Source organism: Brassica napus, chromosome C8 (genome assembly GCF_020379485.1).
Source record: "Brassica napus cultivar Da-Ae chromosome C8, Da-Ae, whole genome shotgun sequence".
In the NCBI taxonomy this organism is placed as follows: Eukaryota; Viridiplantae; Streptophyta; class Magnoliopsida; order Brassicales; family Brassicaceae; genus Brassica; species Brassica napus.
The window spans coordinates 35,381,692-35,405,900 of NC_063451.1; the positions used below are offsets into that span (position 1 = coordinate 35,381,692).

At 40.7% G+C, this 24,209-nt stretch overlaps 5 protein-coding genes across 6 annotated transcripts; all 5 read right to left on the reverse strand.

The window, feature by feature from the left end:
• Positions 1–2,837: 2,837 nt before the first annotated feature.
• On the reverse strand, positions 2,838–5,770 carry LOC111206494 (putative receptor-like protein kinase At5g39000). 2 transcript variants are annotated; one of them, XM_048764560.1, is made up of 2 exons: positions 5,115–5,770; positions 2,838–5,020 (listed from the first exon to the last, which is right to left on the reverse strand). In XM_048764560.1, exons 1-2 carry the CDS (start codon positions 5,398–5,400, stop codon positions 2,907–2,909), a joined length of 2,400 nt encoding a protein of 799 aa, XP_048620517.1. In that variant the 5' UTR covers positions 5,401–5,770; the 3' UTR covers positions 2,838–2,906. The 2 variants fall into 2 exon arrangements, with proteins under 2 accessions (XP_048620517.1, XP_048620516.1); XM_048764559.1 differs by having other exon boundaries at positions 2,838–5,768.
• Positions 5,771–7,496: 1,726 nt separating this feature from the next.
• Positions 7,497–8,643, reverse strand: LOC106424998. Its single transcript, XM_013865741.3, has 2 exons — positions 8,267–8,643; positions 7,497–8,192 (listed from the first exon to the last, which is right to left on the reverse strand). Exons 1-2 carry the CDS (start codon positions 8,513–8,515, stop codon positions 7,665–7,667), a joined length of 777 nt encoding a protein of 258 aa, XP_013721195.2. The 5' UTR covers positions 8,516–8,643; the 3' UTR covers positions 7,497–7,664.
• Positions 8,644–8,853: 210 nt separating this feature from the next.
• LOC106402774 (ethylene-overproduction protein 1) lies at positions 8,854–12,976 on the reverse strand. Its single transcript, XM_022705423.2, has 4 exons — positions 10,493–12,976; positions 10,107–10,398; positions 9,717–10,026; positions 8,854–9,628 (listed from the first exon to the last, which is right to left on the reverse strand). Exons 1-4 carry the CDS (start codon positions 12,487–12,489, stop codon positions 9,396–9,398), a joined length of 2,832 nt encoding a protein of 943 aa, XP_022561144.2. The 5' UTR covers positions 12,490–12,976; the 3' UTR covers positions 8,854–9,395.
• Positions 12,977–20,526: 7,550 nt separating this feature from the next.
• Positions 20,527–21,989, reverse strand: LOC111206492 (BAG family molecular chaperone regulator 4-like). Its single transcript, XM_022703494.2, has 4 exons — positions 21,633–21,989; positions 21,276–21,535; positions 21,036–21,182; positions 20,527–20,879 (listed from the first exon to the last, which is right to left on the reverse strand). The coding sequence occupies exons 1-4, from the start codon at positions 21,820–21,822 to the stop codon at positions 20,682–20,684; spliced, it is 795 nt and encodes a 264-aa protein (XP_022559215.1). The 5' UTR covers positions 21,823–21,989; the 3' UTR covers positions 20,527–20,681.
• A 740-nt stretch (positions 21,990–22,729) lies between these two features.
• LOC111206493 (cytochrome c-type biogenesis protein CcmE homolog, mitochondrial) lies at positions 22,730–23,877 on the reverse strand. The gene has a single exon (XM_022703495.2). The coding sequence runs from the start codon at positions 23,775–23,777 to the stop codon at positions 23,019–23,021; it is 759 nt and encodes a 252-aa protein (XP_022559216.2). The 5' UTR covers positions 23,778–23,877; the 3' UTR covers positions 22,730–23,018.
• Positions 23,878–24,209: the final 332 nt, after the last annotated feature.

Below are 24,209 nucleotides of genomic sequence, written 5' to 3' on the forward strand. Positions count from 1 at the left end.
ACAAAGCTCGTCTCGTAGCCCAAGGTTTCTCTCAAAGGCCTGGAATTGATTATGAGGAAACTTATTCTCCTGTTATAGACGCAATCACATTTCGATTCCTGATGAGCCTAGGGGGCGATGAAAATTTAGAAATGCGTCTCATGGATGTCGTTACAGCATATTTATGTGGATCATTAGATAATGATATCTATATGAGAATCCCAGATGGATTTAAAATGCCAGAAACGTTAAGTTCCAAACCTAAAGAGTTATGTGCAATAAAATTGCAAAGTGCAATAAAATTGCAAAGATCATTATATGGGTTAAAACAATCTGGACGAATGTGGTATAATCGTCTCAGTGAACACTTAACAAAAGAAGGATACACGAATGATCCTATATGCCCTTGTGTTTTCATAAAGAAAACAACATCAGGATTTGTGGTAATCGCGGTGTACGTTGATGATCTTAACATTATCTGAACTCAACAAGAAATACAAAAGGCATCAGATTATTTAAAAGGAGAATTTGAGATGAAAGATCTCGGAAAGACAAAATATTGTCTAGGGTTACAAATTGAGCATTCTCAAAAGGATATATTTGTACACCAGTCTACATATACCAAACGAGTATTGAAACGCTTTAACATGGATAAAGCAACTCCTCTTAGCACCCCGATGGTCATTAGATCACTTAATGTTGAAAGTAATCCGTTTCGACCATCTGAGGAAAATGAAGAAATACTTGGTCCCGAAGTTCCATATTTAAATGCAATTGGAGCTCTTATGTATCTTGCAAATTGTACTCGACCTGACATATCTTTTGTCATCAATCTTTTAGCGAGATTCAGTTCGTCTCCTACACGAAGATATTGGAATTGAATTAAACATGTCTTTCGTTATCTTCAAGGAACAATTGATTTAGGTTTGTTTTATCCTAAAAATTCGAAAGGTCAAATGATTGGTTTTGCAGATGCAAGTTATTTGTCAGATCCACACAAAGCTCGATCCCAAACAGGATACGTTTTTACAATTGGAGGCACCGCCATATCTTGGCGTTCTCAGAAGCAGACATTTGTTGCTACTTCTTCAAATCACGCTGAGATCATTGCACTCCATGAAGCAAGTAGATAATGTGTATGGCTAAGATCAATAAGCTGACACATCTGTTCAAGCAGTGGGATTGATGAAAATATGGAACCAACTATTCTATATGAAGATAACGCGGCATGTGTTGCTCAAACGAAGGAAGGATATATCAAAAGCGATAGAACCAAACATATACCTCCGAAGTTATTCTCATACACTCAAGAGCTTGAGAAAAATAAAGAGATTGAAGTAAGATATGCTCGATCATGAGACAATGCAGCCGACCTCTTCACAAAATCACTCCCTACCTCGGTATTCAGAAAACACGTCCATAACATTGAAATGCGTCATCAGAAGGATCTATGACTGCTTATTCGAGGGGGAGCTTACGTGGTTGTACTCTTTTTACCTTACTATGGTTTTTTCCATTGGGTTTTACGAGAAAGGTTTTTAACGAGGCAACAAAGACGTTAAGCGATGGCGGATAGTGACACCGATCCCCAAGGGGGAGTATTATGAAAGTCAAAAAGGGGATGTTAAAATATAATAGATGTGGAGCCGTTGCACTATTTGCACAGTGAATTCTACTTTTTAACTTTTATATAAACGATCGATTCGATCGTTTATAAATCACACCTCATCTATCTTCTTTCTCTTGATAATAAACTCTCTCTTTCATATATAAATGTTATTTCTTTCTACAGGTATACAATTCTACCCTTATTTAAATTTTTACGATACAATAAATTCAGTTTTTTTTCGTAACACAATTCTTTATATAGGCGAATGAATTGACAAATTTTACTGTAAATATGAATGGCATGGGTTCCATTTTCATTTCTTGACATTACCTTATTGACTTTTGTAACACATATTACATATTCAAAAATAAGGTAGATATTACATAGTCAACAATCTAAAAAAAAGGAATTTCGAAAAGAGAGTGAGCAAAAAAGGAGAGAGAAAGCGGGGAAGGCAGCCACGGCGTCCGGTGGCGCGTCTGAGCGCGTGCCGGCGCCGTTGGCTCCTTTTCTTGTCAATCCGTTTTAACCCTCGTGTGATTGTTCAGATCTGTCTGGTATCTCCGACATGCATGAGGATCTGGGTCAGGGGGTTGCTCCGGGAAGATTTCGGCTCGCTGCGACTCTTCTTCCTCTGGATTCGCGGCGAGGAGGTAGGACAGGTAGATCATCGTTTCAGCGTCGTTTTTGGTCCCGGGATGTAGAGGCTCCCATAGCTCTTGCATCGCCGCTATCGTTCCCGGGTTGTGGTGGCTTCGTCAGTCCTGCAGCGCCGGCTAAGCTTCCGGAACATGGAGGCTCCGACAGTTCCATTGTTGCCGGCTTCTTTCTTCGGTTTGGTTTATTTTAATTTTGTGTTTTTCTATTGTTGCGTTAAGTTTGGCTCGGCCTTTTTGGCTGAGCTCTCGTCGGAGGACGATGGATCTATGATGGTAGGTCGATGTTTCGAGCGAAACCCCCTCCTTGGTCCCTGTTTTGAACTGTGGCGGATGAGATCTCGGTCACGATTGATTCTCTCCGAGATTAGGCGTACTTGGGAGGGTAGGTGGTCGCGGTGAAGAAGATGTGGAGTCGATGGGCTCCGGTATGGTTTGGTGAATCCGGGGGTGGTTCATCGGTTGGAAGTCGAGTCTGAGGTGATGCGGTGCCACGGGATAGCATCCGGCCGTCATCATCTGCTCTCTTGGGCCTGGGTCCTTTCGTTCTTGGGCTTCTGGTTTTTATGTGTTTTTTATCTGGGCTGTATCTATATCCGTTGGGCTTTGGGCCTTTTTAAATAAATAACTTTGACGGAAAAAAAAAAAACATAGTCAACAATCTACCGTGCTTTGGGTTCTTTGATCTCTGAAAACACTCCCCAACTCGATCCGCTCTTCTCATCACCAGCAAGACGAGCAGAATCATCGTCGGTCGTCGTCGTAGATTTCGACACACGTCCTGTAGTCTTACTAAACAAATCATCTTCTCCTTCAGTCGTCGCACCTACCTCGCCACGTGTCGGTAGGTCCAGAAAGTCCACGCCGTTCTTATTATTCTTAGCAGTCTCGTGAAGTTGAAGCGCAAACTCAAGCGCCCACACGACGTCGTTCATCGATGGCCGTTCGATACCACGATCTTGAACACATCTCACGGCAATCTCGCAGAACTTCTCCAGCGATACAGGAGTAATATCAGCCGTCAGATCTGAGTCAACGATCTGGTCAACGTTTCCGTTTTTGTAATTTGACTTTGCCCATCGTACCAGATCTGTTTCTTCCCGTGGGACATTTTCGAGTTTCACCGGTCTACAACACACAACTTCGAAGAGAACTACTCCGAAGGAGTACACGTCAGATTTTTCCGTCAAGACTTGACGGCGGTAATACTCGGGGTCCAAGTAACCAAACGAACCTTTAACGACGGTCGAGACGTGCGTTTGAGAGGCACTAGTAGGTCCCACTTTAGACAACCCAAAGTCAGAGACTTTAGCTACGTAGTTCTCATCAAGAAGTATGTTGGTCGTTTTGATGTCTCTATGTATGATCATGTGCTTCGCGCCTGTATGGAGATACTGTAGTCCACGAGCCGCTCCGATGCATATCTCTAACCTCCGTTTCCACGACAACGGGCGATCAGAAACCTTGTTTCTCTTGTAGAGATGGTCTCTGAGTGTGCCATGTGGCATATACTCGTAGACGAGAACCATCTCTTCCTCGTCGTCGCAATATCCAATTAAGGAGACGAGATGTATGTGGCGGAGCATCGTGAGCATCTCGAGCTCGGTGTCGAACTCTTTAGCGCCTTGGTTCGATGAAATTTCTAACCTTTTAACAGCCACAAGCGTGGCTCCGCCGTCGATTCTCCCTTTGTAGACGGGACCAAACCCGCCCACTCCTACGATTAGCTCTTTCTCGAAATTGTTTGTGGCGGATTTGATTTCCTGGATTGAGAATCTACGGCAGAGATCAGATGGGAGAGATCCGGCCGATCTGGTATGCGAGGACCCGGTGACAAGTGGGAGAAGAGTCCACGACGAGTCCGTAGGCTTGCTCGTGTTATCTACACTAAACTCGATTTTCTTCTTCTTCTTTATGATGATGATGATAGCAACAACAAACATTGCTAGCAAAATCGCAGAACCAACCACTGCCAATGCTATTATTACCAAACTATGTGACTTCTTTTTTCCTTTTTGTAAATCCTGCGTGACCGAGTTTGGTGGGGGACTTGAATTCGTATTAGGTCCAGCGAGATTACCGTCAGAATCATTAAGCTTGAGAATCTCTAAACCGTTCAGAATAGCGTCGAGATATTTTGGAACAATGGCTCTGAAAGGATGCAAGTCAACTTGTAAATCAGTTCTCAGCTCATTTTCGGAGCCCACGTGTACTAGAACGAAGTCTAGATACACCGGAGCCCGAGAAGCGCCGCTCAGCTGAATCACATCCATCTCAATCTTAGCCATCTGCTTTCTCAAGAAGATGGAGAAGACACGTTGTCCCGGTTCGTTTACTTCAGGTAGAGTCTCACAGAAATGAAGCCTAACGAGGTAGGTAAACCCAGCATCGACCGTGAAGAGCCACGTCAAGTTGAAACTCAGGTTGAGTATAGCGTTGTCGACGTTCCCCATCGTACGATACGTCTCGTACACGTCTTCGGGGGCGACGTACGCGGGAGTTTTGTCCGTGTAGTTTATCTTCACATGTTCTACCACCGGTTTGATTCCTGAATTCTCGCTGAGGAAGAAACCGTCATCGGAGAGCCAACGTCGGAACATTCCCGTGTCGCCCACGTCTTGTCCGGCTACGTTTAACCGGTAAACGGTCTCGAACGACGTCGTGTTGTCGATTTGGTATTCAACGTCGCTGCCGACGTTGATTACTCTATCGTCAAATCCTCCCTTGGAGTAAAACCCATCAGGCATGGAGACAATCTCGATTCCGTTAACGAAAGCTGGCGAAGCAGGAGACGGCGTGAACGTGAGATTTAACTTGTGGTGAACAGGAACGATAAACTCTTTGATCAAAACATGTTCGGAAGCAGTTACCGTTAAACCAGCGCTGAAGTTTTTCAAAAGAGTGAAACCGTTGACGGTGACGGAGAAGAAGGAAGCGGCGGCGTCGAAGCCCGATTCGTACCGGGTCGGGTAAAAGTACAGCCGGAGATATTTCCAGCCGGGAGAGACCGGAAAACTGTAAGTGAAGTCCGATCGGAAAATCCGAGCTTTCAGGTAAGGCACTTGAGGAACACCAGATTCTTGGGAAGAGGCATCTGAAGAGAAAGACGCGTCGACTGCGTTCGACGGCAGAGTTTGACGATTCTCCGCCGTCCATTTCCGGCCAGTGTTGTCTGGGTTATCGGAGGTGGCGCCGCAGTTGAAGAGAAATAGATCCGTGGGATCGTACGCCGCCGTTGCTCCTTCTCCGAAGACGGCGAGGGAGAGTAGAATGGGGAGAATTAAGAAGGCTTGACGTGACATCGGAGTTGAATTATTGGAGGATTGAGGGAGACGAAGATAAGAGATGATGAGTATATAATTGAAGTCAAGCCATTGGTGGTGAGTAAGTCTACGGGTCAACCGTTGACTGACTTTTCAAGCAAAAGTTCTTTTTAAGCAAAAGGTTCGATGAACTTTCTACCTTGATTGTTAGCAAAATCCAAGCAATACTCATTATAATAATACAAAAAATTACTAAATTTATCAAATTCTAAATTGGTTCGGTTCGACATACACGACACAATTTGATAAAATAACAAAATAACTGATTAAAAAAATTCTTATATAAAATCATATAATCTTGTTAAACCATAAATTAATAATTATTATATATATATAGATGATTGGTTGGAATATAGATGTAGAAATGTAGCCGTAAAATTTAGGCTGTAGTTTTTATTGTTCTAGATTTATATTTTTTTGCTGTAGAAAAAAACTACAATTTATAAATCATTTTAATAGTTGTTTTAATAAAAAAAATTAAAACATGAACAAAAAAAAGGATGTAGACAATGTAGCAAGACTTTAATTTTAAAATCAAAGCTACATCATGGTTAAGATTAAAGCTTTAAAAATAAATAAAGTTAAAGTCATAAGTTAAAACCAAACCAATCATCACCAAAACTATAATTCTCCCAAATACACTAAAATAAAAAAATTCCAACAAGAAGACACAAAATGGGAAACTGATCAAAATAAATTTCATTCAAGAATTAAAAAAACTCTTCTACTCTTATTTTATAGAAATATAAATATAAATAATTATTTTAAAAAATAATTAAAAAGAATATTATTTTGTATAACACATTTTTCAATTTAAACTTTTTTATTTTGAATATATGATAAAAAAAATTAATTTTAAAATCCAAAAATCCTTTTTAAAATTATTTTACAAAAAAATTATTTAAATAGTAAATATTAATTATTTAAAAAATATTTTAAACCACATTCCTAAAATTCAACCCCTAAAATCTAAACATTAAATCTAAATTAGTTAATCCTATGAGTATAAATGTATATTTCTCTTTTTAGTGAAACATTTTGAAAATTTTAATCTTTGTGGGGTATATTTATGATATCTTAGAGAATTTCTGTAAATAATATGAGACAAACAGGTGTATTCTCAGTTAGTGCATGCATGTATATTAGGAATAATATATGGAAATGGAAAACAAAACATAAAGAAAACAATGCAAAAATGGTATTGTATTAGATGATACAGAAACTAGAAACATAAAGTATAATATAACAATCATTTTAACTTAAATAATATATATATATATATATATATATATATATATTTTTTTTTATATATATATACATGCGTACATATTGTTTGTAAATACGATTTCATTTATCATTGAAGCTTGACATATGAAAAAATGTTTACACAATAAGTTCTCATATCATATGTTATGTTACGTCAAAATTTAAATATACAATGTCTAGCATATATATCATCTCTCTCTTTTACGTAGACGGTTTATATTTTATGACATCTCTATGTAGCTGCTTTTAAAGACATTTTTTCGGTTAATATGTGCTTTTATTACTTGAGTGAATCCTTAGCCAGTACTCAATCTCTCAGGGCAGTAGAATTCACCATATTATTTTTGCAAGTTACAACGACTATATGTCTCTTAAACTGTTAAACATCTTAGTGGATCTAAGATACAATTCATGTATGAGACCTACTTTTTGATAAATAAAAACTATAATTTTATTTTCGGTGTATCTGAAATCAAAATAGAATGCAAAGGAATGTTTAGTCTTAGCTATCTTTGGATAGGTGCACGTCTTACCGAATCATTGAACATGAACAAAACAACCAAAACAAAACAAAAAAAATCCAATCAATCAAAACTGAACTGATCTGTAAGCCTATTTCAAGAAAACATCAAATATTAGATATATGATTCTTTTTCTTCTAAAGAACTTAAAAGTATAGCTTTGATTATTTATAAATAGTAATACATAAATTTTCTAAATGTAGATGCATCAATTTTGGCTTAAAAAGCCTTATTTTTGTACATAATGCTTTTTGTTTAGTGTTAATAACCATCACACTGTCACAACAATATAGTCTAACAACAACTTCAACTAGTTATCTTTTGTAATAAACTTGGTTTGCAAGTTAATGTGGGAAGAGGGAGAAAATGTGTCTTTGACGCCACAAATCCTATGCTTAGAGCTCCAAGGCAGCAACACATGTAACCCACAAGCCTTTGGTGAAAAACAAGATTGCCTCACCGTTGTACTCAAATAAGAGAGTCGATTCTTCCTCCTTTGGCTAGCCGCTGATGTCACGGCCGCTAGAGCCGCTGCATCAGGCAGAAACCGCTCTATTATGTAGCTCGGTGACATCTCTTCGCTTCTCTCTGTGCTCTCCATAGTTAAGTAGCCGTTCGAGTCACCTCCTCCACTGGTTCCATCATCCGATTCCGTTACGCTATCTTTTGGTTGTTCGACCATGTCTATAGCTTGCGTGAGCGACAAGACATCGACCATGTCTTGGTCCCTATGATGAAAATGTTCATGATTGTCGCGTTTCTTCAAACGCAACAATCTAGCTGGTGTTAGGCCTTCACTGGCACCATCATAATCGTTGTTTTCACCATCAACGTGCATCTAAAACCATTTGAGATAAAGTTGATTAAGATGATAAAACATGAAAAGTTTATATGGTCAAGAGAGTAACAAACCTTCAATCTTCCTGGAGGAAGTTTGAGACGTGGTGTCTCGGATTCAGGGTCATGTTTCAAGTGAGACAAGTTTTTGGGCATTCCAGGAGTGGTTTCCCAACAAAAAGGAACAGAGGCTTCAGGACACTGCCCTGGTACCTTCTCTTGGTTGACATCATGGCGTTTGGTCGACAAGAAGGGAGCATTGAAGTTTAGCCTCCGAGATCGGTTCATATCCATCATTTCTTCAATAGTAAGAAACAATATCATCTGGAGTTGGGCAATGATGTTTCTTGTTTGCAAATCCCAGAAGGACAAAAGACAAAGCTGTCTTGACACACTTATCTTTTTATTTTGTTAGCTGAAAGTTGAGATTTAATGTGAAGTTGTTATAAGTTTTGAAGCTTTCTCGTGTGTTCAAAACCGATATTTGTGGCCTCTTTATTGTGCTCACAAGCGAGAAAGCTCGGAGGTTGAGAAAGTTAAGTCTGGTACTCCAATCATGTGGTTATCTAATCTACCATGAAACTAAACATTGGCTTTTAGTCTTTTACACAAAAAGCTAAAGCTAAAGCTAAAACTAAAACTGAGGATTAGAACCAAGGAAATGATCTTGTAAAATGTATATTGAACGAATAGTCTCTGTTTTCTTGTTTCAAGAGGATAAAAAACACATCCCTGGATGCTTAGAGAATCAATACAAGAAATATGTAAAAGAAAAAGTTGAGAAAGTTACAGATACAATTACATAATCCCAGTAAAAATAAAAATAAAAATCAAAGAAAGAACCAATAAACACATCTCAGAAACAGGACAGAAGAAGAAGTCCAATTTCACCAGAGGTAAGTTCTCTTCTTCATGGTTTCCTCTTTGGGCAGAAAACGTTTTACCTGTAGCAGCAAGAAACACTCTCTGCACTACTGTAGTATCCTCACCACCCCAATAACCAAAAATTAAAGTTAAAAAAAAAAACAGTATAAAAGTTTCTATTTACATGGCTATGCTTTGCTTTTTTATGTTTGTTCTCTGTTCACTCAAACCAAACCTTTGTTGATTTCTCTGTTTGCAGTAGGAAATGAAACAGTGTAGAAGCATACCAGGAGGGAAATAAAGAAGAGATTTGCCCACCAAACAAAACAATAGTTTTGTTCTACTTTTGGTCGGTAGTATTTGCTTCACGAGCTTTGTGGTAGAGCTCGAGTGTATCTGTATGACCTGGATCAATACACAACGCTGCTTCACAGTCTTTGATGGCAGATGCTCCTTCTCCCATTGAATCATAGAACGCTGCCCGTAGATGTAACAGCTGCAGATCTGGTTTAAATGATATCGCCCTCGAAAGCTCCTCTATGGCTTCATTTTCTTTATGGTCATCCATAAGAACTGCAACCAAGATTTCACACATTAAACTAAAACCATCAGATAAACCGTAGAAGTATCAGTTCCGGCACTGAGATTTTTATTAGCATACCTGCAGCTCTGTATCTATAAGGATAGGTACGGAGAGGGTCTAGTTGTGTTGCTAGGCTAAGGTCGCTCTGTGCCATCTCACGGTCACAATATTCAGACCGCTTCTCATATGCCGACGCATTGTTCTGAGCTTTCTCTATTAGCTTTGTCATCTCGTCGTAAGCAGCTTTACGCTGGTTTTTCAGATGATAAACACGTGCAAGACCTTGGTGTGCTCGTGTGTGCTTGATGTTGAGCGCGTTCGTATAGCAATCACCTGCAAGATCTAGCTTCTCACAATCCACATACACGCTCCCCAGATTGTTCAAAGCCTGCAAAACAAACAAAAGTTCATGATACTAAACCATTCATATACCATAAGACTTAGTTGGATGAGCTTTTTTATACTTACTTGTCCCTTACGGAGAGCATCTGAGGGGCAACGAAGTGCTTCTCCAAGGAGCTGGATAACGTACTCTGCGGACTTTGGGTCGAGCGTAGAGTCAGCAAGAGCATAAGCTTTGAGGAAAAACGCTTCGAAAGATCTTTGCGTGGAAATAGACTCCTCAGCCTTGGCCAGAGCTTCCTCGCGGTGCCCTGTATCATACAATATCCATCCTTCATACACAAGCCTCTCATGCTTCAGCTTCGAATGGTTTCGAGCCAGCCTTAGACAACGCATGGCTGCCTTTTGACAATTTAGCCTGTCATTATCAAAACAAGCATTTGTTATAAAAACAATAACGATCTCTAAGACAACTACTATAGATCATTAGCAATGAGAGAGGGTTATAATACCGTAGCAGAAGAAGAGACTGTCTGAAACGCAAAAGACTATTCCCTGGATCATTTGCAAGCATATCATGAACAACTGCTAGAGAACCAATATCATCAACAGTAGACCAATGATCAAACAGCTGCATCCAGCAATCAGCCTGGCTCCTCTGCTGAGCCAGCGGACTTAGCAGCTCCACCATATGATCAGCATGGATTTTCCCGTTAAACATCATAAAGTTCGGCTCCAGTGTCAAAAGCGCACGAATATCTTTCAAAGCCCCCTCGTAATCCTCCTTACCTATAGAGATCCACGCCCTCATCTCCAGACAGTCAGGAGAGGCCTTGAATCCAAGAATCTTGTTCAGCTCCGAGATGGCAGCACCAAACTGATTCTCCTCCACCAAAGCCACCGCCCTGAACTTGTAAGGGAACGTCAAAGTCGGGTCTAACTCGGTAGCTGTATCCAAATCAAGCAGCTTTTCTTTCCCGCTGCAATACAAAGACCTCTCCTGGTGCATCCACCCAGTAGGTACGTGATCCGAGATGAGCGAGTTGATGATCTTATAAGCCGAGTATCTATGGTCACGCTTGAACTTAGACCTAGCAACTCCCACCAGCGAGTAAAGATGACCAGCCTCGACCGCTGTGTTAAACCATCTCTGAGCATCTTTATACTCTTTCCTCTCCAGCATCACCACCCCTAACTGGTGACACGCGAGCTGCTTCTCCCAACTCTCCACCGCGCATTCAACCAAACGCTCCAGAATCATCACAGTGGTGTTAGACTTCATATCGTCTTCCATAGCAATCTGGCTCAAGAAGAAGTACAGCTTAAAAGAAGCGTGTCCAAGAGAGGCCAGCCTCTCCCTTCCCTCGACGCTGCAGAAGATCTTTATAACGTTCGGATTATGCATCGAGCTCGGCAACTCTCTCAGAAAAACCTGGAGACAAGCCGCCACAAGAAGGTACGCAGACTCTTCTAAACCATACTCAATCAACAGCATCGCCTCGTCAAGAGTTCCAACGAGATGCGCCAGATGCTCATCGCAAGATGACTTCATCTCATCGCAGCAGAACCTATTCGCGAGCTTGAGGAGCTCCAAGACTAGGTGAGGAGGGAAGTTATCGAACCTGTTGGTCCTGCTGAAGATCTCAGCAGCTCTCATCCCTTCAACGGAGATTCCATTGTGCGTGAAGTTGATCGTCCCTCGCTTCATTTCGTTAAACCCTCCGTACAACATCGCCTTGAAAGGTCTTGATAAAGAAGCAATCTTGTACCTCACGCAACGAACCTCCTCGTCGCCGATACAGAAGGACATGTCGTAGTCCAACGCTTCATCGGAAGTGGAGCATTCTTGAACATCGGAGGAGGCTCCGGAGCAGAGGCATGGATCGTAAACCGTGTCCGGGTCGTACCCGGAAACAAGAGTCGCCTTAGGGCACTCCAAGATTCTCCCGCAGCAGTCCATAGAGGTTGTTCCGATGAGCTCGTCCTCCCTCCTCTCGAAACGAAGCCAGGAAGAGAGCACGACCTTCGCGTGAACGTCAATCGCGTGCTGCCGAGACGATCGGAGACTCCGCCGGAAAAGCTTCGGATCGGATAAGCCTTTGAAGACAGCGCACTGCTCTAAGTAAGCTCCGGATCTCTCCGACTGGTCGCAGTTGTCGATGCGACGGTAGACTTGAGCCATCTGGTCGACCAAGTCGGGGAACTTCAAGGAAGGATCGATCCGAGGCTCGAGGAGATCTGTTAAAGGGAGGCCGAAAGGGAGGAGGGATTCAGGTGAAACGACGACGTTTGCTTGGGGGTAGGTTCGGCTTGATTTGGATCGGATTGAGTTGACGCGGAGGTGGTCTTGGAGGTGTTGGAGGAACTTGTCACCGACTCCTCCGGTCGCGTTGTTACCGGGCTGTTGTGGAGGAGGAGGAGGAGGAGGTGCATAGACTTGTGTGCCTTTGCAACCTTCTGCAAGATTTAAACTTCGCATTGTGGTGAATAGATTATGCTGATGCTGCATCCTTCAATTAAGCCTAAACCCAGATCGAAACGAACACAAATTCGATTTCATAACCCCTTAATTTTTGAGGATCTGATAAATGAGGGATTCGATCACAACAATTGAAATCAAAGATTTACAATTACGCCAAGATTGGATCACGGAGACCCCCCCAAGTCCGTGAAACCTCTATTCGAGAAACAAAAAAGGAAATAAAGAAAAATTAATTCGTCTTCACTAATTTTCACGAAAAGATGAAAAATTAACGGAGCTCTCCTTCTTCTTCTTCTTCTTCTTCTTCTCGGAGATGGTGTTTTTTTTTTTTTTGCAGTGCAAGTTTCGTTGATCGGGTTCGTTTTTTTTTGGGTTTGTTGACACTAAAATTACGAAAATTTCCGTAAAAATAGAGATGTGTAATTGGAGGAAGAATCTTCCTCCTCCGTTCGATCCTTGGCTCTCTTCTTCTTCTCTCTGTTGGTTTATTCTTTATTTTATTTTTACCCTTCGTTTCAGAAGATAGTCATGCGTTCTAAAATTAATTTGTGGTTTTCGCTTTTTACTTTTGTCCTCTTGTTAACTTTTGTGAAAGTAATTGATTAGTTTATTTCCATTTACTCAATTTTAATCTTTGCTTATATATAGACCTTATCTACTGCCGTTTTCTTTATTTTCTTTCCTAGATTTCGCGGCGCTTTTTTTACTTCTCCAAAAAGTTGTAAAATATTAATTACTAAAATATTTACTTTGACTAGTTTATTTGCAGGATATTTTACCAACAAATTAAAATTGTAGAAAAGGCCAGGAACTGTTTTGATTGTCCAATAAATACAACAAACAAATCCATAAATCAGTTATCAGTTATCAGTTATAATCCGTTGTATAGTTTTTTCAATCTTCTACCACATAATCCTTGTAGTTTGTCTACTAGTTGGCCATACCTGTATTAAATTCTTGAAAAAGAGCCATCATAAATCTGTCAGTATCTTCCATATGACAATTTATCCGCAGAGATTCCTTGTTATCATATGAACACATAATCTAGTCTTTTATCCCCAGTGTTCATTTGTTTGACGCTACCACATACTGGTGTGGTGTGGGTGTCCATAAAACAAGACCATATGATTTTACTTTTAAAAGTTTTCTCAAAGCCAACCGTATGATTTACTATCATCGAGGATTTTAAAATAAAATATTTTTTTCTGACAGAACATATAAATAAAAAGGAATTATTATATGTGCTGTTTGATAGCCGGCAAATAGATTATGCCAACCACATTGAGCGAGCGGCGAAGTCATGTCAACACGTTTTACTGTTTAGTTTATGATTAAGGAAGTAAGCGTATTGAAATCTTCATAATAAGAAGCTATGATTAAGTCTGATATTGCTGGTTTGATTTGGCATAAGAATTATTATTATATACATAAATATAATTCCTTGGAACATCTATAATTGAGATGAGATGAGAATGAAGAAAACACATAAGGTCATGTGGGTGAGACAGCTCAGAATGTCGTTTTAGTTAAAGAGGAAACTTTTCATCCAAAAGCACGGATCGTACTATTTACACAGTTTTGTACATTACCACCACCAAAATCACTTGTCTATTCCCCTATGTCCCCCACCTTCTATAATTTAAGGTAGGCTGCGGATACGGTTAATATTTTGGTTCGGTTTAATCGGATTGAAGAAAGTCTATTGAACCTAACCGAATAAAATTCAAATGGTTAACCCAATCACTCAATAGTCAATACTCGTTTTCATTTCTGACAGTGTGTCATCATGATTAAATTTTACAATGAAAGTTATAGCATCGGAAGACAATCAGAAAATCTAAAATCGAAACTTATAAATTCATACTAGGCAATATTTCCTGGATCCGAAAATCCGAAGATCCGAACCGGTACCGATCCGAAAAATCGGGTTTCGGATCGGATACAGATAATTAAAAATACCCGATTGGATAGGGATGTTAAACTAAACCGGGTACCAGGTCGGATCGGATTATACCCAGGATCCGTAAAAGTATCCGAACAGATCCGGTATACATATTAGTAAAGTTACTTTGTAACCCTAAATACTATTTCTATTCCCAATTACTCCTAGATTATCGTCACCAACGCTTCCACTTCCGACTATTATGATTTCAAAAGCTTGATTCATGCGGGTATAACAAGTAGATGCCATGAAAGCCCTGAAGCAGTTCCAGTCCAGCTCTTGCTTCACTTTCTGAGACTTCGATCTATATATATCATATATAAACCCCAAAATGAGTATTTGCTTCTATCAAGTTTCGTATTAAGTTTTGTTGCTTTTTTTTTTCACGTTTGTTAACAACATGTGGCCAATAGAAACATATCTCAATTAAGCATCATTTTCATATTTTTGTTTCAGTTTTTTTTTTTTTTGGTTTGATCTTTGATTTTGTTACAGTTTTGTTCTTGTTAAGTTGGGTTTTTTTTTTTCCAACGGTTATTGTATTGAATCAAATTGTGAAAGGTTGATAGAAATAGTCAATTAGCCAATTAGGAGGCATATTAAACACTACAGAAATTTCAGACTCCTCCAAAACACGTTTTGCAATACAATCAGCAGCTTGATTCTTCTCTCTGTTAACCTGCTCCAACGAGCATAAGGGCAACAATCCAATCCAATGTCTGATATCAAATGTTAGATTTCCCAATTCCATATTATCTTCAGATCCGTTCACAATCTGAACCAGTTCCTTATTATCTCCTTCAAACCAGACATTCCTCCATCCTTTTATCCATATCTGTTGTAGTACATATAAGAAGCAAGATGCTTCTCCCTCCAAAGACGAACGAATACCTTTAATTTTAGCTCCACCAGCCAACACATATTTGCCTTGATGATCACGTATTATCCAACCCATTCCAGAAAACAGTTCTCCATTTTTATAACTGCAATCAAAATTGCACTTAAGCCATCCCTCTGGAGGCGGTTCCTACCTGATATCTATGTGTCTCTCGACCCTTCTGTTTGCTGACATTCTCACACACTGAACCCATTCACCATTAGCTTCTTTTGCCCTTCTAGCATCTTCAGAAGGATGTACGTTTCTATGATTGAATAAAAACTCATTCCGTGACTTCCAAACATACCACAGTATCCAGAAAGATTGATACTGATAAAACTTATCGTCTTTCATATCACTCGCAAGCTGCAAAAGCATAGTAATGTTCACCTCCAAATTATTAGTGAACTGATTAGCTAAAGGACTATTAGCACATCTCCAAATTGCTGAAGCATGAGGACAAAGGAACAGAACATGATTGATATCTTCTTCATCATAACAACACCTTTGACACGTCGGGTCCAACCTCACTCCTCTAGTACACAAAGCAACATAAGAAGGAACAGCACCCGAGATAACATTCCAAAGGAATTGCTTAATCTTAGGAAGGATTTGTAGTTTCCACACCTCGTTTTTCAGAGTAATTGAGCCTTGAGATCGCTCAATTGCCTCCTCTTCTCTTAGATCATGGAAAGCCGCCCAATAACCCGACTTTACGGTGTACTTCATATCTTTAGTATAAGGCCATATCAACTTATCCTTAATAGCATATTTGGAAAGAGTGATTCCTTTGATCATCTCCATGTCCTCTTGGCTGAATAGGCTCTCCAGAAGGGGGATATTCTACGATCTCGAACTCTGAATGATAAGATCCGAAACTTTTAAATTCTCTGAACCAGTAATATTACCAATCTTCCGCGGAGGTAGTGTAGGTACCCAATTATCAAACCAGACACTAGTATCTTTTCCATCAGCTATCAACACCCTTGAACCTTTGCAAAGTAACTTTTTACCAGCTTGAATTGACTTCCAGCCGTATGATGCATTAGTTATATTCGACGTCTGTAAGAACGACGACGAATAGTAATACCTACCCATTTAGATTTTACTTAGCAAAGAATCCAGTTTCTGATAAATCCTCCATGTTTGCTTAGCTAACAATGCTATATTGAAAGAATACAAATCCCTAAAACCCATACCTCCCTCTTTCTTAGGTAAGCACATCCTCTTCCAAGCCACCCACGGTATTTTCCTTTTTTCACCATTATGACCCCACCAAAATTCTGTTAGCAAAGAATTTATCTCATCACACGTTGTTTTAGGGAGAAGGAAGCAGCTCATAGGATACACTGGTTTTGCCTGAAGAACTGACTTTATTAATGTTTCCTTTCCAGCCGGAGACAAAAACTGATTATACCAAGGTTGAATTTGAGCTTTAACCTGACTGACCACCCCTTCAAACTCAGAAACTTTACTGCGTCCCATTTGTTCTGGAAGACCCAGATATTTACCTCCCCCCCCCCCCCGATCGTATGAATTTTTAAGATATTCTTAATATGATCTCGAACAGAATGATCAATTTTCATTCCAAAAACCACTAAAGACTTCTCCAAATTAACTTTCTGACCTGATACCTGTTCATATCGTTGAAGAATCAGAGCCATACACTGAGCATCTCTCACAGTTGCCTTGCAGAAAAACAGAGAGTCATCTGCAAACAGAAGGTGGCTGACCGTTGGGAAATTTCTGGCTAGTTTCATACCATGAAAACATTCCATCTGTTGTGCTGTTACCAACATTTGACTTAGCACCTCCGCACAAAGTAGAAACAGATATGGAGATAGCGCATCCCCTTGTCTAATCCCACGAAAAGGTCGAAACTGGTCGTAAGGGACACCATTAATAACAACTGAATATGACACTGATTGAACACATGTCATGATAAGTTGGATCCACTTCGTATCAAAACCCAGGGACTCCATAGTCGATTCCAAAAATCCCCACTCAACTCTATCATAAGCCTTACTAATGTCCGTCTTGATTCCCATGTATTGCTCTGAGCAATCCTTCTTGGTTCTTAAAGCATGCATTAACTCATGTGCCACAAGAATGTTGTCTGATATCTGACGGTTTGGGACAAAAGCTGCTTGAGAATCTGAAATTATAGTTTCTAAACAACCTTGAAGTCTCAGACATAGGACTTTGGAAATCAACTTATACGCCACGGAACACAAACTGATTGGCCTAAAATCGCTCATGTGATTGGCATCCACAAACTTGGGTATCAAACAAATGTTTGTGTGATTTATATTAGGCTCAAGAACACCCGTCTGAAAGAACTTGTGCACCATCTCGCAGACATCTCCACATATAACATCCCAAAATTGCTGATAAAAAGAAGCTGTGAACCCATCAGGACCAGGAGCTCTAGCAGAACCAATAAGTAGAAGGGCATTTTTGATCTCAGCATCAGTTACATCTCGGAGAAGCTCTCTATTCATCACCTCAGTAACCTTTTTGTTGATATTAGGAAGCACCTCTGACAAAGGAACCGTATCAGAGCAAGTAAACATCTCAACAAAATACTCCTCAGCAATTTTCGCAATAGTTTCATCCTGAGTATGAAGAACACCATTTCTATCATACATATCCTTGAGCTTATTTTGATTTTTCTTCATCTTAGTCAAGCCGTGATAGAACCGAGTATTCCGATCTCCAAGATTTAACCATATGTTTCTACTCTTTAAACGCCAATATTCTTCCTCATCAGTGAACGCTTTATTCAACTGAACTCTTAACTCTTGGATATATTCCATTGAGATTGCGCTATCACGGAGTGCTTGATCAATACGTCCACTAATCTCTGTAATCCTCACCGCAGAATTAGTCTCATTATTACGCTTCCATTGAATAATCAATCTTCTACAGTGATCAAGCTTCTTTGACCAACCTCTAATTGAGCCAAAATTGTTCCAAGCTTCTGATATTGTTTCCACAAAATCCCTTTCATCAAACAATCTCTTGTCATATTTGAACCATCCTTTCTTAATCCTCTTCTGATAATCAATAGAAATTATCATTGGCCTATGGTCGGATTCCGCTAACTCCAAGTATTCAGTATCAGACACTGGATAGTTTTGTTGCCATGCCGAATTAACCAGAACTCTATCGAGACAGCATTCAATAATCTCTGTTCTTCTTCGCCCAACCCAACTAAACTGATTTCCCTTAAACCGCAAATCTTCCATACCACAAATCTGTAACATTGTATTGAAGTTATAAGAGCTGTTAAGGGTACGTAAACGACCCCCTTTCTTCTCCTCTGGCTTCGTGATTTCATTATAATCACCACACATCATCCACGCACCTGTTCTGTTAACCGCAATCCTCTGTAAACGTTCCCAAAGATGATGTCTATACTGAGGATTAGGATGACCATATATACACGACAAGTAAAACTGAAAAGCTTTATATTGCACATGAAGATCAACCATACGTACATCACTTGAAATACAAGAAACAAATACATAATTTTTCCAGAAAACAGCCAAACCACCACTAAGACCTTCAGGAGGAACCAGAATCATCTGATCAAAACCCAAATACACCCCAATGTCACGAATATAATCATTCTTCTGCTTTGTTTCTATTAGGAACAACAAGTCTGGGAGATACAACCGCTGCATCTCCTTTAGACGTCGAACTGTCAGGCGTTTCCCCATGCCTCGACAGTTCCACACCTCAACTCTCATGGGACCTTTGGTGGAACCGGGCCCACCGCGCCTCTGTCAATAGTTGGGTCGATCTCATGGTCTGTTTCTTCACCATAGTCCCTCTGGATCTTGTTGAGAGTATCAGCCGCAGAGTTAGCACCATAATCCTCCACATCAAACTTGTCAACAATCACCACTCCAACCCGCAATTTCTTACTCCCACTATCATTTGAGACTCCATGCTTACGAGTGTATACTAGCTCCTTTGATCTCTTTCTTTTTTCAACCTTTGGCCGCTAGTTTCACCAGTTTCGACAGAAGTTCCATACAGCGAGATACTTCTATCAAACCTCCATTTTTCTTCCCCATCAACTTCAGCATGATCACTGTCTTCATGAAGATTCTCATCGTGCTCAACCGCTGCCATCTCACCTTGTTGAGGAGACCCTCCCGGTGGAGACTGATCTGCCACATTGATATCATGTTCCATGTTATCATTACCATCCAGAACCGGTTCAGCCCCACCCTCATCCATACCTCCACCTTCATTGTCCTCATCATCTGGCTCACTGTCATCTTGAAGATCCTCACCATTCGGAACACACTCCCCTGAGTCATGAATTATCATTCCACACGTTTCACAGAAGCCCCTTGGTCTTTCATACCGGAACTTTAAGAGAGTATTCACGCCAGGAGAGAACTGAAAATTCTTCTGGAATCTTAAGGGTTGAGCAAGATTCCAATTCAGTTGAACCCTAACGTACTCAACCGATGCATTAGCCTCCGGGTTAAAGTCAACCAGCATGACCTCGCCCATGATATCACCAATGTTTCTGATGACACCCTCAGTGAGATACTCCATAGGAATACCCCTTATCTGGACCCAGAACGGAATCTGCATCAGATCATTATCATCCATAGCAGGCGTCCACCGCTTAATAACCACCATACGATCATTGAAAGCCCAAAGACCCCGATTGAGAACTGACTGCAACAATTCCTCAGACGGGAACACAAACTGGAACTTCCTCCTTTCCACCAATCGGCCCGAGATGATCCCAGAGAGACCCCACATTCTAGGTAGGGATGTCATGAGAGCACGAATGTTCTGCTTTCGTTAAATTGTTGGGCGCCCCACCAGTGAAAATTGATTGACCCTTCTTGCTTCATTGCAAACCGTCGCCGACAAAGGCACCGGTTCATCTTCTTCATCATGTTAAGAATCTTAAGATGATTCAGTTTAGTTTGATTTGTTGTATGATTTTGGTATTTGTTTGAGTTTTGATGCTGTTATTTTGTGTAAGTCTGTTTTTAAAGTCGGATATGTACGGATTCTATTGAATTAATTTTTTTGTTAATACTTAAGGAACCAAACCAAAATCGTTAATATTTTGGTTATTTCGGATATAACCGGATCCGAACCGGATCCTACAGGTACCGAACCATATCTGATCCAGAATTTTAAAATATCCAATCGGTAACCCGAATGCCCAGCCCTAATTCATACAAACCTCGCAGGCGTACAAAACATGTATTCAGACTCAGACACTGAGAGATTTATAATAACATTCAAAGGATAAAACCAATATTTTTTCTTAAAACATTTTCTCATTTAACAACAGTAACAAAAAGGAACAAGAGAATTTTTTTTTTTTTTTATTTGGGATACGTAACAATAATAAAACGGTCAGTCAAATTTCTCCCAGTCTTGAGTTACATTAGCAGAAGGAGAAGCTGGAGGAGGAGGGTTCAAACTTCCAACACCGCTTCCGAATGTTTCCCACTCTGTGCTTACGGCTGCAGCTTTGCTCTGATCCACAAATGGGTTTGAACATCTTCCCTTCAACGTATCCACTGCCTCCTGCAACTTTTGCACTCTACGTACCTGCAACACGAAAATCCCACTAATCAAATCTATATCCCTGCCAGTTTACAACTAAATATAGAAAGAAGAAACATCTCAAGTGATTCAGTGGAGCAACAGCATGAACGTCACATATAAAACTCATTCCAAGGCCTCAGTAAGAGATATAAAAGTAACCTCTGCCTTTCGCAGTACTCTAGCTTCCCCTTCTGCCTCTATACCATCCAACTTGAGCAACTGCCTCATGAGAAGCTCAACAGTCATGTCAAACTCCTCCACCGCAACTTTCGTCCCTCCATTAACAGAAACTTCCAAAGCAACAACCTAATTTTTTTTCAAAGCACAATCATTCATTCCCCTTTTCCTCCTACAAATAGCAAAACCAACAAAAATATATTGAATCTCTAAAACGCTCACCTTATCGGAGAGCTTATCGATCTCTCCTGAGACAGCTTTAACTGCAGCAATAGACTTAGCCATCTCTTCAGTCATCACTGGAGGCTGTTCAACTTGTTCCACTCTCTTCATAGGTTCCTCCACGAGGACAACCTTAGACCCATCCTTAACACCAGAAGCTTGCAGTTGCTCAGCGTCATCTTTCTCAACTCCCCTGAACAAGATCTTCAGATCAGCAGCCTCTAATCCAGTTTTCTGGACAAGGGCTTTCTTCACATCCCCTGTTTAACCACATCCAGAGTCTAAAGATCACAACTTTCAATTACACTAACACAACCCAGATAAGGAGTTTTCTCGTTTGTTCATTTGAGGTTTTACCGAAAGTGGCGTGAGCAGAGACGTGAAGATCGTGGTGCGAGGAGCCATGGGAAACGTTGATCCTGATGGCCTGGCCGAAAACGGCGGGATGTTGAGGGTCGGAGGAGGAGGCAGAGTCGTCTCTTCGTTGGACGAGCATACCACCAGGTCTCACTTCCCACTCCGAATCGTCGGTTGAGTTATTATTCATCGCCGTCGTCGGAGCAAGTAGAAATGGGATTAACCCCCCCCTCCCTTTTCGAGGACGAGGTTAGGGGTTTTCAACTTTTTGCTCAACTTTGGACCACAAACCAGAACCCGGTTCTAAATTTAGTAAACCGGACCAGATGGAACGGGACGGTCGGTTTATTGGTCGTACACTTAAAACTGATTGTTGGTTGATTTGAAATTTGAAGAAAAAGGAGCGGCTCTTAGTCAGGACTTTGCTGGGCCAAGATTCATCATGATTCACGAGCAATAAGAGAGCAAACATAATGGAAAAGGTCATGACTTCAAATATATCAACTGAAATGGACTAATTGTTTACCATAAAAGAATTCAACTGAAAAGGACTAGTTTTGTAACCGAACATAGTTCATTGAGCACGTAGTGTAGTGGGTGGTTTGTCCCATATTTTAACATGGATCAAACGCTCTGGAGCTGACGGAAGTTGGAAACAGCAGCGACCAAACTCTAAAATGGTTTCGATCCCATTCGATAGTCTTGAATCATATCAGGCACTGAAAGACCATTCCAAGCCATGATATGCAAATATGAGTAACAATTGATACTAGCTGGTGATCAAGTACCACGCCAAGGGAGAAGTGCTGAGAGGGCCAATGCCACACGAATACTGAGGCTAAAAGATTTTAAAAAGGCAACTCTTAAAAGAGGCTAAAGTGTCACCAGTCGTTTCAAAATCACACCACTTGAAATCTTCATAGCCAGAATCCCGTAGTTGGAAAAATAGATGCATCAAAAGAGTGTGTAACAACAAGTTCGTCGAATTGAACTAAACGGAAAACTCTAGAAAATAAGACCAAGGTCACACAGGCGTCTAGATAAATCTATTCTCTGTGCGAAATAACAAAAATATACAACACGAAGAGCCCAAGCAGTCACACACAAAAGAGTTTAATCTTTATTTGATCAAATATAACAAGAAAACAGATTAGCTCAAGCCTTGTGGAATCAAACAAAGCTCTAGTTTAGTGTAATCTCCTTTCTCCTCCTAACTCTTCAAAAGACTTAAACTCAAATCACTGTTTTTCCAGGAATATAAACATCCCTGATTTTCCACGAACTATAATCAAAATTATATATCTTAAAACGAACAATAACCACCCAAAAAATACTCGAACTTGGAACACCTTTCAATAACCTGAAAACAATTTGAGGTTTCAACATCTAAGAAGCAACTTTAGCAGCCTCTTCACTCGCGTGGTTAGCTTCAATAATCTTCTTATTCTTCTCAATCGCCGCCGCAACCTCCTGAGGCATATACTTCTCATCATGCTTAGCCAAAACCTCCGTCGCCGAGAAGAAACAATCAAGCCCCCTCGCCTTCCCGGAGACAGGCTTCGTCGACACCTCCTTCCTCACCTCATCACTAAACGGCTTGATAAAACCTTCAACCACAACAGAGTGGCCTTCCCTGAACAGATCAGGCAAGGAGCCTTTGTACCTCACCAGAATATCCGTAATCAGATCGGTGATCACGAACTCCATCTCCTGAGACGCCGCGGGCTGAGCCACGCTGCCTTCGAGGACCAGGCCCCCGAGCCTGAACTTGTTCTTCGTCGGATTCGCCGCGAATTTCTCCATGGCGTCGGAGGGGGTTAGGTAGAAGACGAGCTGGTCTTGGAACTGGTTGAGGACGATCACCACGAAGCCCGCGATGCAGCTGAACGTTAGCGCGTAGGTCCATAGGCGGCGGTTCTGCATCTGGCGCGCTTTCGCTCCTATGTCGATCTTCTTGGGGCGGGCTGGGCCGCGGCGGAGGGTGGAGAGAGATCGGAGGAGGGTGTGGGAAGAGAGTCGCGAGAGATCTGGTGAGGCGGTGGTCAACGAGTGGAGGATCGTCGGCGGAGATTCGAAGATTTGAGGATGTCTTTGAGCAGATCGGAGGATCTGAGAACTCCGACGGAGCATGAATCTGGCCGCCATGTTCTCGTGGGGGAATCAGATTCCGAGAAAGTTCGTGAGGTTTATGGAGAAAGTGGCCGCCACTGACTATGGTCCACGTCACGAAACCTCTGCGTGGTTTAGAGGGTTGCTTGTATCGACTTATTTTGACCAATATTTGATATATTTGGTTAACATAAGCACAGCCCAGTTGTTTGGTTCAAGTAATTTATTTTTTCATTAGTTTTAGTTTTCGGTTAGATTATGATTTAATTTTCTTCAAAATTCAGATAATCTTTGTTAAATTTGGTTTTCGGTTAATTCAGTTAGTTCTTTTAATTCATACATAATTTTGGTTTGATTTGGTATAAATTGGTATGATTTATGATTTAGTTGGGCCTTTTATTGAACTAGCCAACTACCAAACGAATCAATAACGGCCGTAGGAATAATGTTAGTTACTTATATGCAAAC

Excerpts from the sequence above, each read along its gene's own strand:
- LOC106402774 (XM_022705423.2), bottom strand. The coding sequence starts at position 12,489 with ATGCAGCATCAGCATAATCTATTCACCACAATGCGAAGTTTAAATCTT. Across the intron at positions 10,027-10,106 it reads ATGCTCTCCGTAAGGGACAA|GCTTTGAACAATCTGGGGAG; the intron begins GTAAGTATAAAA and ends TTTGTTTTGCAG. Across the intron at positions 9,629-9,716 it reads TTATAGATACAGAGCTGCAG|TTCTTATGGATGACCATAAA; the intron begins GTATGCTAATAA and ends TCTTGGTTGCAG.
- LOC111206494 (XM_048764559.1), bottom strand. The coding sequence starts at position 5,546 with ATGTCACGTCAAGCCTTCTTAATTCTCCCCATTCTACTCTCCCTCGCC.
- LOC111206492 (XM_022703494.2), bottom strand. The coding sequence starts at position 21,822 with ATGAATAATAACTCAACCGACGATTCGGAGTGGGAAGTGAGACCTGGT. Across the intron at positions 21,536-21,632 it reads CTCTGCTCACGCCACTTTCG|GGGATGTGAAGAAAGCCCTT; the intron begins GTAAAACCTCAA and ends GTGGTTAAACAG. Across the intron at positions 20,880-21,035 it reads GAGTACTGCGAAAGGCAGAG|GTACGTAGAGTGCAAAAGTT; the intron begins GTTACTTTTATA and ends TTCGTGTTGCAG.
- LOC106424998 (XM_013865741.3), bottom strand. The coding sequence starts at position 8,515 with ATGATATTGTTTCTTACTATTGAAGAAATGATGGATATGAACCGATCT. Across the intron at positions 8,193-8,266 it reads TTCCTCCAGGAAGATTGAAG|ATGCACGTTGATGGTGAAAA; the intron begins GTTTGTTACTCT and ends AAATGGTTTTAG.
- LOC111206493 (XM_022703495.2), bottom strand. The coding sequence starts at position 23,777 with ATGGCGGCCAGATTCATGCTCCGTCGGAGTTCTCAGATCCTCCGATCT.